Consider the following 13166-nt stretch of genomic DNA (forward strand, 5'->3'; position numbering starts at 1 on the left):
AAATCAGCTCCAGAAGGCACTAAACAACAAATCAGAGTGAAACAATATTAAAAAAACAGTCTTCCTCACCACCACACTGGTGTGGGCTCTCATTCCCTTGGCCAAGACCTAATTAAAGAGGCCCCTGTAGAATAGTCACTGTAGGAACAGCTGCTGCAGGGTGAAAGGCTGCTGCTCTCAGAGCTGCTTGTTCATACACTCTGCAGAAAGGTACTAGCAACCACCCGAAAACCAGCAGGACAGAGGGGCAGAGCCCCCTGCGCCTCCCCCAGGGCAAGGATGGAGCAATTGCCAGAAGCTCTGTAGCATATGATGAAGAAACTGAGTCCTGATAAGTTTTTGAAACAAAATAGCAAGAAACACAACTTAAGGTATGGCAACCAAAGAGCATCATTTTTAATATCAAGAAAAAAAATAGTAATTTCTGAGCTGCGTAAGTCAAGCCTTTATTGCTAAACCAGCTTAAATTAAAGCAGGTGGCAAACTGCTATAGTCTGTAACCAATGAAAGCATAAAAATCAGTTTCACAAATTGCTCCTTAGCATTCCAGTTATAGCAAGCAGGAGATTCAGGAAAGCTTATTTTAATGAAAAACTTTATTTTTCATTACAATTCACAGTTTATACATGGCAAGAAGAACCCTTGCCATGTGGACATTCAGAACACTGTGCTGGGGAGACAAGGGTCTTTGTTATAAGAGCATTGCTCGGTGCAGTGTCATGGAACTTTCTTAGTTTTAAAAGCGTACTCTCTGTAAATGTTAATTGACTGATATTTACACTGAATTTACATATTAACTTATATTTATTAGAAAACAAGCTAAGCATCCAAAAAACATGAACATTCATATCTTGCATGTTATCTAATGGTCAGAGATGCTGTAAGATTTGCCACTTGAATCATGCCCAATCAGCAAAGTCCCATTCTTTTTTAATTTACAGAGCCTAAATTTTTCTTTAAGGCCTGTTCTATTCATTTTCTGTACAGCCAGGTTACAATGGACTAACATAAGGAAAAAAATGCAAAATTATCCATTCCATCCTGCATTTCTTCTGAATCTCATGTACACCTATAAGCAAAACAGAAGGTACAAAATTAATGTGTTTTCTTAAAACCAATAAAGAAAACCCCATAGTCTGGTTTAGATCTGCTTCTTGTCAGCCTATCCTGTCTGAACAATCATCGGTATTCAGATTGTGCTATTTATCAGCTCTTCTTCATGCCCGCTCTGATATTCAGAGCCATCTCTATTTGAAATGTAGAAAGTCACAGTGATACCAGTTTCAATTGCATTCCCACGTTAGCCACAGCTCTGGCACAAGCAGCCCACGTGACATTCAGGAAAGCACTCCACCAGGGTTCCTGGGTAAAATATCATGTAGCCTCTGGAGTAACTTGACTTAAAAAGGAAATTAAGATTCCTTTTCATACCAAATATCTGGCAGAAGGTTTATGCTTATTAAAAATAGCTGTATTCTTCTGCATTGTTTTTTGGATGTGATTATTAGAACACAGCAATTAAAAGCCTCCCCCTGCCTTTCACCAAAACAGTAATTTTTATTTGCTCTTGTCATCTACCAAATGATTTCGTGATAGATAAGCTGCAGATTTTTTTGGTACATCTGATGCAGAGAAAAACAACTGCTGAACACTGCTTGGAAAACTAAGACCTGAAAAGGGTCTGCAAATCCTACAAGTCAGCATGAACAAGTATCAGCTGGACCTGAGTAAAACAAAATGCTTCTGGGGGACAGGTTTGCAACTTTTGAAACTGCAGTGCCTTTAAATTTGGAGCTAAGAACATCAATTGATGATTGTTGAGTTTTGGCATTCATTCGTGCTGGTTGGTATCTTCACAACAGACACCTTTGAAACACCATCATCTCAAGAAGAACGAAAGCTTAAATGAAACACATTTCTCATGCAAAAACCCAAACAAACAAAAGTTGTACAGGAACTGTAGAGGTTCTGGTTCTTCAAAAGATAAGGCACTGACCAAAATTTCTTAGGTAAAAGGCTGCATAAGTATTTCTTGCCATTTACAAATGTGTTGTAGTCCAGAAATGGTCCATTCCTAGGCTCAGTAAGGTAGACCCTGAAATTTTAAGGACTGATCCCTCAAAGCTACATTGTTACCATAAACAAGTGAGATTCATTCGTGAGGCCGTATGGCACATTAGAAGTGAAAAACAGTCTGGGCAGATAAAGGCAGAAAACATTGCTTGTTCCAGCATCTTTCGGAACCAGCAGTGCCATTCGTCTTTGTGTCTCTGAAGAGATGCGATGGTAACTCGGGACTGTAGTTTTTCTGTGGAACTCATGCACACATATAAAATGCTGCTAGCACTGGTCATCAACAGGGTGGAGGAAAAAAAGGTGGATGGCTAGTCTAAGCCAAGAGCTTCCCAAGGAATGGGATCCAAAGTCATGGCTACTTAATGTTCTCGATCACGGCTATCTCTTCTGCTGCACAGTGCGGCGTCAAGCCGTTCATGTAAATGCTGTCCGTCTTTGTCAGAGCTGGCAAGAGGTCCTTCTCGCTGGTCAGGTGGTTCACTGACAGTGTTCTCTTGCAGGGGGTCAGGTCTTGGTTGTGGTTGACAGCAAGTTCTGCAGAGAGTTTCCTTTTGATGGAGGTGGCCCGCTGGAATTTGTCGTAGATCTCCACGCTCAGGCGCCTTCGGGTCTCCTTGAACTCAGCGGTGACATTGGCTGTCCACTCTGCAGCGTGGGCTCTGAACTCCCCAACCTGCAGCAAAAATCAGGAATAAAACAGAGGCATTATGGAACCAAGGACTTCAGACACTGTTTATCTTCAGGAGCCTGGTGAGAGTGCAGGGCTGCCAAAGAGCTGCCACCGGCACAAATTTCTCATGCCAAAGACTCAGTCTTTTATTGACAGCAACTAAAGAAGAAACACTGCACTAGTAAGAGCTAACAACAACTCCAAAAACACAAATAAAAATATTTTCTGCTGCTTTTTTTTTTTTTAATTGTTATCATAGACAGCCAGCAATACAGGGAAGCTGCAGAGGCTTGACAGCTGCACAATACCCAGCTGGTCAGGGGATGCTGAAATCCCAGCAATCCAGGCTGTGTTATGTATTGTTACTAGGGTGAGGGTTATTTATGAGCACTTTCACTGTCTCTGGAAAGATCCTTGGGAGATTTGGCAAAGAATTTTCTAAATTTAGACAGAAAAGCCTTTTTAAAGGGACCATCAGGTGTTTGCTTTCTCTTTTCTGCACTCGCTCAAACATAGCACCAACATAGCAACAGTTAAAAGTCACCTCAGTGGCATATATGCTTCCCACCCTCAAGCCCAAAACGTCCTTATTTTTCCTCAGATATGGCATAAGGTAGACTGAGCAGATCTACTCTGAAGTAAACTATGGCCTGTCATTTATTTACTGTTTATATTTTTGCACTTGTATTTCAGTCAAACCACTGTTACACTAAGTTACATAGGTAACTAAAAGAGGCACCCTTTGATGATGATATCTCATTACAACTGCAAAGGAAACCGATTATTTCTCTTTAAATCTCTGCTCCCTAGTCAGCTTAATACTGGGAAGGTACAGCACAGGGAAGATAAATCACTCATAAACATAACTCCAAAGTGAAGCACTTTAGGAGAATTTAACCCACATAAATAAATTAGTCTAATTGGTACTGCTCAGTCCAGAATTTAAATCACTGGCAAGAAAACTCTGACTTGGTAAGCACAGAAATGAAAAAAGAGTTTACACAGAAAAATACAGGGAGCAAACCATCAGAGAAAAAGCCACGAGCTTATTCATGCTTTGCAGTGCACTGGAAAACAGGAATATAACGAAGGTTAAAATTAATCAGCTCATCCAGGAGTGACAGGGTTTCAGGAAAACTTTCCCCCTCCAGAAACAAAATAAAAAGATCTCTTTACTCAAGGGTCATTTTATTACATTCATCTCCACTTCAGTGAAGATGATAAATGTGGACAAATATGTATTTTCTAAAACAAGGGTAATTATCTGCAATACACAGAAGACTCACCTAGCTGAATGATTATTAGTATTTAATTTGTGCAGCTAGGATCAGATACACTGCACTTCAGATCTGAACATAATGAAATCTGCAATGCTGAAACATCTCAGCTGCTCCAATATTTTTACTTGTAGTAAACAAGTAATAAAAATATGATAAATAGTATCAGTGCAACCCTGGAGCAATTTTCTCTTTTTCCTATGCCTTACTAAAGACAGGCTGCTCAGGTTCTGGAGAATGGTTCTGTCTGGGGGAATAAAGAGGCAGCACACAGGTTTCTATTTTACTGCATATATTTATATGTACCCCTCTGTGTAAGCATTTAACAGACCAGGTATTTTACTCAGGCACACATCTCTGGCATTGCATATGGTCACATACAAGAGATGCTATCAGGCTTTTAAATTGTGTCTCAGCACAATTGAACTGTCTCCCTGTAATCTTTCAATTTTTTTTTTTTTTTTTTTTTTTTTTTTTTTTTTTTGCAGTTCCCATGTGATTTCATGTTATCCAGGAAAAAAAATCAACTGGACTTGCTTCTGAAGAAAGCAAGTCTCTGTAACCTCTAGGATAGGCTCAAAATGTTCCTGGTGATGGTCCTGTCTCACACAAGGCAAGCTGCTCTTGGGCATGCAAGTTATTCAGGAGAATCTTGAAATTGTAGCTCTTGGGGTATCTGATGACTGAATTCTAATCAGATTTCTTTGGGAAAGCAAGTTTGTGCAGCCAGCTGACGAGCATCAATAAATGTGCCTTTGGAGATAAGCTCACTCTAATTAAGGTGGTGTGGAACATTAGCACAGTGGACACAATTCTACCTGCCCATACACCAAAGTTGTAATGTTGGTTTATATTAAAAAAGTAGGAAAAAATACAAATTACAACATGCTGTTAGTAATACTATGACTAAGTAGAATCAACACGCGTTAGTAGGAAAACAGAGGGAATTGGCACACATTAGAAACCAAGAGTTCAGTGCTCTTTGTACTATACATGCCCCAAATCACTGCTCTCAGCCCCTACTTTTCATGTGAACTGAAACACATTCAAAAATGTTACCTCTTCTAAATAAAGCTCTTAGTTCCATGGCACTTCCAGACTCAAGCACAACAGGTTATAAGAAAAGAAATGTGCAGTTTTAACTACCAGTGTACATTAGTAATTTTCTTATATAATTTGATCCCTCCTTGATCCATAGGGACATATCTGTGTATGTTCAGGTTCTTTCTGTCCTTAGGTTATGACACTTTATCACACTGCATTACAGCTCCTCTTCATCTGGGTTCTGACAACCAAAAAAATGTCTTATGCAAAGCCACTGAAATGCCACTTGCCTGTGCTGCTCAAGAAAATGAAATTCTTTGCATACCTACCTACTGTGACAACTATTTACTTTCCTCCAGCTCTGTCGCCTCATTACAACACAGCTCTGTAGATTCTACAGCTGTCATAGTTGGAGGCAGTGTGACATGAGGACAAGGCCTCTTAGTCACAGAAATTATTGACAACTACATACTTAACAGAAGGCCAAATGTCACAAAATATTTCAGAAGCAATATGAAAAACATGTCACAGTGATAGCACCTGACTCAGCCATACAACAAGCAGCACTAATCTGGTGATGCTTCTCACTTCAACCTTCAGGGAAGAGAAATGCCACTAGTAATGGGGACATGGTCCCTATCCCAGCTCCTGAATTGACTTCCTCCACATCAAAATCCAAATTAGACTGCAAGGTGTTAGACATATTTCACAAAGAGTATCAACCTAGCTACACTGTACATCAACAGCTAGTAACTTTATTATGTATTTAAGAAGCAGGAAGCAGCACCCTACTGCCTCATGATTCTAGGGAAGACAAGTCTCAATAACAAGTTCTCAAGAATTATGGTATATAGTAACACAAGTAAATATTCCACACAGAACACTTCCCCACAAAACCAAACCAAAAAATAAAAAAACACCCAAAAAAACCGAAACCCAAAAACCTCAACCCCCAGAAAAACACCCCAAAAACAACACCCACAACTTTTCTAACAAATGAACAGCATTGGCACAATTCCTTGCCCAGCACAGGTTCCCTGGCCTCCAGCTACCGCTGCCAGGATATTCCATATGATCAGCACCATATCCAACAGCCCTATGGGGATGTCTCAAATACCACGGGTCATCTCCAGTAGCACCTCCAAATGTCTATGCCAATATATCTGTGCCTACCTGTGGTGGAAATCTCACATTTGCTCTAGTAGGATATAATGAGAAATTGCCTCTGAACCATTTGTGAAGAGTATTCTACTCATTCTTGTTAAAGTCACTTTTAGGTTTTTTGGGGAGTTTGTGTAGTGAAAAACAGACATCAATAAAACACTGCATGAAATTCCTGAATGACCAAATGAATGACCAAACAGTTCCCAGGCTGCACACATACACCACCACCAGTATAACTTCAAGACAGATATACTAAATTTAACAGAACTAGGAAAAAAAAACCATGGACTTTAAGCCATCATTCCTTCTCCTACTCCTGCCAAAATCCATCTAAATGAATAATGTCCTACAACTGGCTCTCAGTCAATATCTCTAGCAGGACCAAAAGTTCCTATCCAGTTTCACTGCCACTGTGTTTTAGCTTTCTGTCTAGCTGGGCTCCACACTCAGCTAAAGGCCAGCAGCATAAGACAGCATGTAAGTATGTCCAAGGGGATGCTACTGTTAAAACTAAAAAAGCATTTGAACGTACTGAAGCACCTGCTTCATTCTCCACTTATACTTGTCAAGAGTTTGAGAATCTTTCTGGACACTCACAAAATTATCCAAATACTTATATGAGCAAAACTTCCCTCCATTCAGGAAGACCACTCTTCCTATTAAGAGTCTGGAAAGCACAAGCCATGTAGCAATACACAAGTAATCTGTATTTTGAATTAAGCCACATCTGTGCTCTGGCAGGAAAACAAACAAACAAAAGCATAATTAAGGACATCCTTAAATAAACCAAGACAAATGCACTTGCCTAACTTAACTTTGCCCTAGTTTTGCTCCTCTGTCTCAGGGAGATTCTTGAAAAATCCCAACATTACAGTATAATCAGTTAATCTACTTGTATTTACAGAGTGGGAAGAAATCTATCCTGCTTGGATGGAGCTCAGATATATGACATAAAAGTTATGATATACTCAGGAGGAGACAAACCACTGAGTAGCAAATAAGAAAAAAAAAATAGCGTTATATATATGTCATGCAGGAAAATGAAAACATATATTTCTAAATAATGTGTGCAGCTTTTTCTGTCATAGCTGTGCTTTATGTTGTTTCCCATTGGGATACAGGGCTCATATATTTTATGATGAGCATGGTTGTGCAAGCCAAAAAATTGAATTTAAAAAACAAGTAGATGAGCTGGAGGTATCCATTTTACTACATTTTAGGGTGAAAAAATGTGCCCTTCCTTACAGATATTCTTAATGGTCTAGATGTTCCCCAGTATATAATGCCAAACATTTATCCCTACTCCATTCTCCGAATTTTCATAGCTTCATTTTTCCTCTCCAGTGTACTTTATCCTGCTACTTAAAAATAACACATCCAATTAACCTCTCTATGATATGCTACTCAGACAAAACTAGAAAGCGCGTTACATGTCAAATTATGCAGGCAGCAGAGTACAGAACATAACATTTTGTCTTAGTTCTCAGGAAACTCACCCAGCATTCACAGAAATTGAAGTTTCTTTTTTAAAAAAAATGTAGGTACAGAGAGGGGTGATGAGTTTAACAACTCAGCTGCTGGGTGGGTTTATCCCTGAGTGCATAGGGGGAGTTTCCTACCTGCCATCTCACTTTCCTGGGCAATCATATGGCACCTTTTCCCACCCAAGTTGCTGCTGGACACAAATTTCTATTCACTACCTCAGCTGGCTATAGGTTAGAGAAGACCAGAATGCAGAAGAGAAAAAGATAAGTTTCACAAAAACTTTTCATGAAACCCATGCATTTGCTGCATATTAAGGGAATCTCATTTATAGTCCACCTAAAATTCCCAACCCAGTGATCTGGCTTTCAGTATTTCTACTTTCATAGTGTTATTAGTACATACACAAAATAGCTGTGGACAGGTGTTTAGAGAAGAGTGTGCTCTACTTGTCCTTAAATGTAAACAGCCACAAAATGCAAGAAATACCACAAGCACTAAATGAGATACCTATGCTGAGCTTTCTCAGGTGTTTAACACCATCTTCTACTTGATCCTGTCAGGACCTCAGTTCTGTAGCAGGGAACTCTTCTTCACCAGGTCTTTAAGGTACCAGACTTTAATTTCAAAGTGAATGGCACATATGAAGCACGTGAAGCGGTAAGTGATGCCTATTTTGGTTCCACTTCCCTGGTATACACATCCCTCTGTTTTTCAGACAAATATCAGGGGGAAAAGGGTCTCTTTTGTGAAATTGTCATCTTCTGAGGAAAGGTTTCAATTACATAGACAATTGTGGTTTTGTTGCCATGGTGGTCAGAAATGTTTTGGGAACAATGCTTTCCTGATGGAAACTGGATTATTCAGTCCTGTAATAAGCAATGCTCGCAAGTTCATTCTGGTGGGCAAAGATTGTTTGGTTTCACCCACATAACTTCCATGAACACATCTGATGCCTTGGATGAAATAAACCACATTCTCCAATGGGAATGCAAAGAGCCCACAAATTTTGATTATTTTATTTGTGGAGGAACTCCTATGGTGGCAGCTGTGGGAATATCTTTTGTGGAGATGTGACAGATGGCAGATGCGAGAAATGGCCTTTTCCTCTATCATGGTTTTATTCAACAAAATAAAAATAGCCTAAAAATATTATTTAAAAACCATGCCTATGAAACAGAAGCAGATATACTAACAGTGAACACAGTTATTTTGTTTTACCTTATGTTTTTCCATAAATATGAAGACTGCTGTGTTAGGTATTTCCTCAGAACTATTATTGAATATTGCCCATCGGATACCTCTTTGCATAGAGCTGCATGTGTGTATGTCTCAGTAGTGTAGACAAGTTATGGGCCTGATTATCTCTCTCTCTTACACTCTGCTTTGTTGTTAACTTCCAAAGATAAAGATTAAAAAAAGATGATGTTGACATTTTCCCTTTAAAAATAACTTCTATTCAGTTGTTTCAGCTGCCTCAGAGAGCCATCCAACCCCTCTTTCATCCTGGTGAGAGTGAATGACATGCACCTGTATTAGCCACAAGAAACTACTTAGGTTTGCACAAAGCTCTATCAGTTGAGCCTAAGGTGATTCAGGAGAACAGTGTGTATCCTCTGCCTGTGCTACAAAGCCAACCACTTGGCTGCAGCCAGGAATAGCAAACATTTTCAGGACTATACAAGAACCATAATGAAACCCAAGCCACAGGCTGTTGAAAGACTGCCTCAACTTTCTCCCAGAGGAAAGAGACAACAACTGTTTCATAACTCATTGGGCTTTTTTTATCTTATAAAGATATGCTAAAAAAGAACAAACTTAAAAAAGGAATTATAATTTTTACTTGGTAATGAGCAAGGAATGATTATAGTAACTACATGGTCAAGGCCCAGCAAGAGATGTTTATTTCTTAACTTTCTAATGTCAGTATCTGGAGTGATATTTGTGTGAAATAGCTCCACTTTGGCTGTTCATCACTAATAATACAACTGCACCAATCCCTTGTGAAAGGAAGTATTCCATAGCTTCCTCAGTCCCCTTTATCTGCAATTACAAATCATTTTCCTCAATGTCGACACACCTACTTGCAAGGGCATTCTGCTGAACTGGCTTTGTCTGGGGACTCATCCTCAAGACACTTATCAGATTCATACACTCAGCATTAGTAACATGTTCTGGAGTCTTTTCCTAACAATATTCAAGTACTGAGATTATCCTAAAAAAAAAAAAAAAAAAAAAAAAAAAAAAAGGTAAAGCTTTCAGGAATGTTAATCATGAAGATGTCAGTGATATTTAATCTGGAATCTTTTCAGCCCACAATAAAGTAAACCTCAGATATATTTACTGCTGTTACAAAGGATCAATTACATCTTACCTCCAAAATTAAGATTTCTCAATGTAGACCATCACAACATATATTCTGGGAATCTTCATGAGTAATTAACTCCAAGAAATGACATTGTTATAAATGATCTCTCTTTAAAAAATTTCTCTTATTATGAAGTGTAAGTCTCTTGCCCTAGTTTTATTTTTGCAAATTCAATAGCTCTTGCCATCACTCCCTTGCTGCATGCAGCCTTCACTGGAATTTTCTCCTTCTCTGAGCACTGTGGGAGAGCAGGGCCAGGCACAGTGCCTGGCATGAGAGACACTGACAGTGTCCCCGTGCCCTGGGCCATGCTGCTCCTCATGGAAGTGTACTTGGCAGCACATGTCTTGTAATCAGCACCCCAGCAGGACCTGGTATTCAATATGCAATAATAAAACAGCAGTCTCTAAATGCCTGGTATGCCCAGCTAAGAGGCATTACACAAATATAAATATAACCACAGCAAAACTGTGTCGATGTTATCTGTGTGAGTGCTGAATCTGAAGTGAAGTAAGTATCACATGTACAAAGTACACAAAACTACGAGGAAAGATCTCAAAAAAAAGTGTCAAAAGCCATCAGCTGTTTAGTTTTCCTGGAATTCTCAGAACAAGATGTTCTTTCCTATTCACTATTGCACATATTACCACAGCAGACTTTTAAAAAACTGATCAATATAGAAACTCAGTATTACAGACTGTTGCTAGGGCAGATTCAAGAACATCACCAGCATAAGTTAAACTCATAGAAAGGAAGAGATCAAGCTGCACTCAGAACCAGGTCAGTCACTTCCATCTCCTCCTTACACCAATACTACTCTTTATACGTCCCTGAGACTCAGGGCTGTGATAGAGAGACTGTACTCTCACCTTATATTTTGGGATTGTTTTGGTTGGTTTATTGTCCTGTTACTAGTCAAATTTGACTGGAGACATGAGGTTGCTTTGACTGTAGAAGGATTTTGTATTTCTCCCAATCTCATAGAAATTATTGAAACAATCACCTTCTGAATGTGACTGTTCCTTCTCAAATAGACTTTTCTGCACATCTTGGATGTACAGGAAAAAAACCCCTCTTAATGCTAGACAGACTTCTCTTCAGATTTTTCCCTTGTCATTTTTGTAGCTCTCTGCACTCTTTCTGAAGTTTAGACCACAAATCTAGGGATTGTTTTCTGGTAACATACCTTTTAACACCACCTGCAGCAGTAGCACCACTTTCCTACAGAAACTCAATGATCCCCTGCTAGCACATCTTAGAATTGTTACCCGTATTAATCATTGCCTTGCAAAATTACTTTGCATGCCATGGCTTTCACATTATACTTGTGTCCCACAAATATTTGCAATTCAGTGCTTTCTAGGAAGAGACATCCATCACACCAGCCTGACCAATCTAGCAAACTTGTGGATCTAAAATTCTTTAAACTGCTGCAGCTGGGTTTGGTTTTTTGGGTTTTGGTTGGTTGACGTTTTCTTGTCTTTTGGGTTTTTATTTTGGTTTTTTGTTTGCTTGTTTTTCTTTTATGATTTGGATTGCTTATCTGTTTTCTTTTGCCAGGAGTTGGGGGGATTGGTTGGAGTGGATGTAAGAAAAGCAAAAGCCCAAACGGTTGTTTTCTTCAGCAGAAGCTGACCTATCTCACTTGGAACAATGCGAAATGGACCAGCAAATGACTCACATCTCTGTAAACAGTCTCTGATCACCAGACTGAAGAGCTATTGTCTACCAACTTCATTTCTAAGTGAATGAATTTTGTTTCTTGAAACAGGGAGAGCCAGGTCAAAAGTTCATTTACCAACTGAACAACTTCTTCCTCCTCTTTGGTCATACACCCTCACTACACGGCCTCCAAGGACAATCTGTTTGCCTGGAGCACCAAAACCCTTCAAAACTGTTTCTCACTTGAGTCCACTAATTTTTCCATCTTTTCACACATACAGCCTACATCTAGGGTCCCTTTTCAGGGGATATGAGAAATCAGCTTAAGTTCTCTTTATGTTGGGACCCTTATGCTGGGTGAGCACCTTTAGCCTGAAGCTAATAAAAAGGCAACAAATAATATGGGGAGTGCAATAATCTCCATGGCATCATCATGACAAGTCTAATTCTGTTTTGACAGACTTGAGTGACAGCTCTGTCACTGGTGCCAAGAAGATTAAACTGAATGATGACTCAGATGAGTCAAATTTGTTGAATTTGTTTATAAATATCAAACATAGCAACTGCCTCTTGAATTTCCACAAGAAGTAAATGTTATTTCGCATGAAACATTAGGCTTGGCCCATAAATCTGGATCCATGTTGTTCAATTCAAAAGACAGACATGCAGCATGAAAAAAAATCACTTGTCCAAACTGAGCTAATGTCTAACATAAGTCAGTCACCTGGACTCATGGTATACAGTGAAGAGAACAGGCTTCTCCAGGATCTATAGCCCAACAATCTTGCCTAAGGTTGTTGGTTAGGTAGGCATTTTTGCTGAAAATGCTGGAATTCAGGAGCTGCTGCATACAGAAGAAAAAAATACGACAAGAAAAAAATCCTGCTGAAAATTTACCTTTCAAAGAGACTAAAATCAGAAGACTTTAAAAGTGCTCTGAGTAATCAGAGTGTAGAGAATAATGAAGAGGAGGGAGTTTAAGCCAAGCTAGTACAGCTGAAGCTGAACTTCAGAGACAGATCGCCTACTTAAGATTATAGCACACAGCATGTTCCAGTGACTTTCTGACACTTCATCTATCTTACTGTATGAACTGCTTCCAGATCTATCCTTCTAAAACTCCCACTTCTGTCTCTACTTGTCTTTCACTTCCCTCCCCATTTGATGCATTCAAAATTCTCTAGAGTGTTTCAGGAGACAAAAGCCACCTGAGCAACTGACTGACATACTGGTTATCTGGATTTTAATATCAAAATACAGAAGTTTTGTGCATCAGTGCATATCTGATCAGATTGTTTTTGTCTCAGATCTACTTGGATATGGCAAGCTTTGCTGGTAGAATATTGAAAAAAATACATGTTTTATTTTGTTGAAACAGTGAAATGCATTATCGCCTCAAAGTCTTATGTAAACTGCTACTAAG

The 13166-nt window shown here is 39.2% G+C and overlaps 1 protein-coding gene across 5 annotated transcripts in view; it reads right to left on the bottom strand.

Annotated features, from left to right (window-relative positions):
* Positions 1 to 366: 366 nt before the first annotated feature.
* KCNK2 (potassium two pore domain channel subfamily K member 2) overlaps positions 367 to 13166 on the bottom strand; it is a 128767-nt gene continuing 115967 nt past the window's right edge. For all 5 annotated transcript variants that reach the window (XM_010393593.4, XM_010393594.4, XM_010393595.4 and 2 more), the window contains one exon: positions 367 to 2749. In XM_010393593.4, coding sequence (XP_010391895.1) covers positions 2432 to 2749 — 318 coding nt within the window. In that variant the 3' untranslated portion in view covers positions 367 to 2431. The remainder of the gene's footprint in view (positions 2750 to 13166) is intronic.

The sequence above is a fragment of the Corvus cornix genome, chromosome 3 (genome assembly GCF_000738735.6).
Source record: "Corvus cornix cornix isolate S_Up_H32 chromosome 3, ASM73873v5, whole genome shotgun sequence".
NCBI lineage: Eukaryota > Metazoa > Chordata > Aves > Passeriformes > Corvidae > Corvus > Corvus cornix.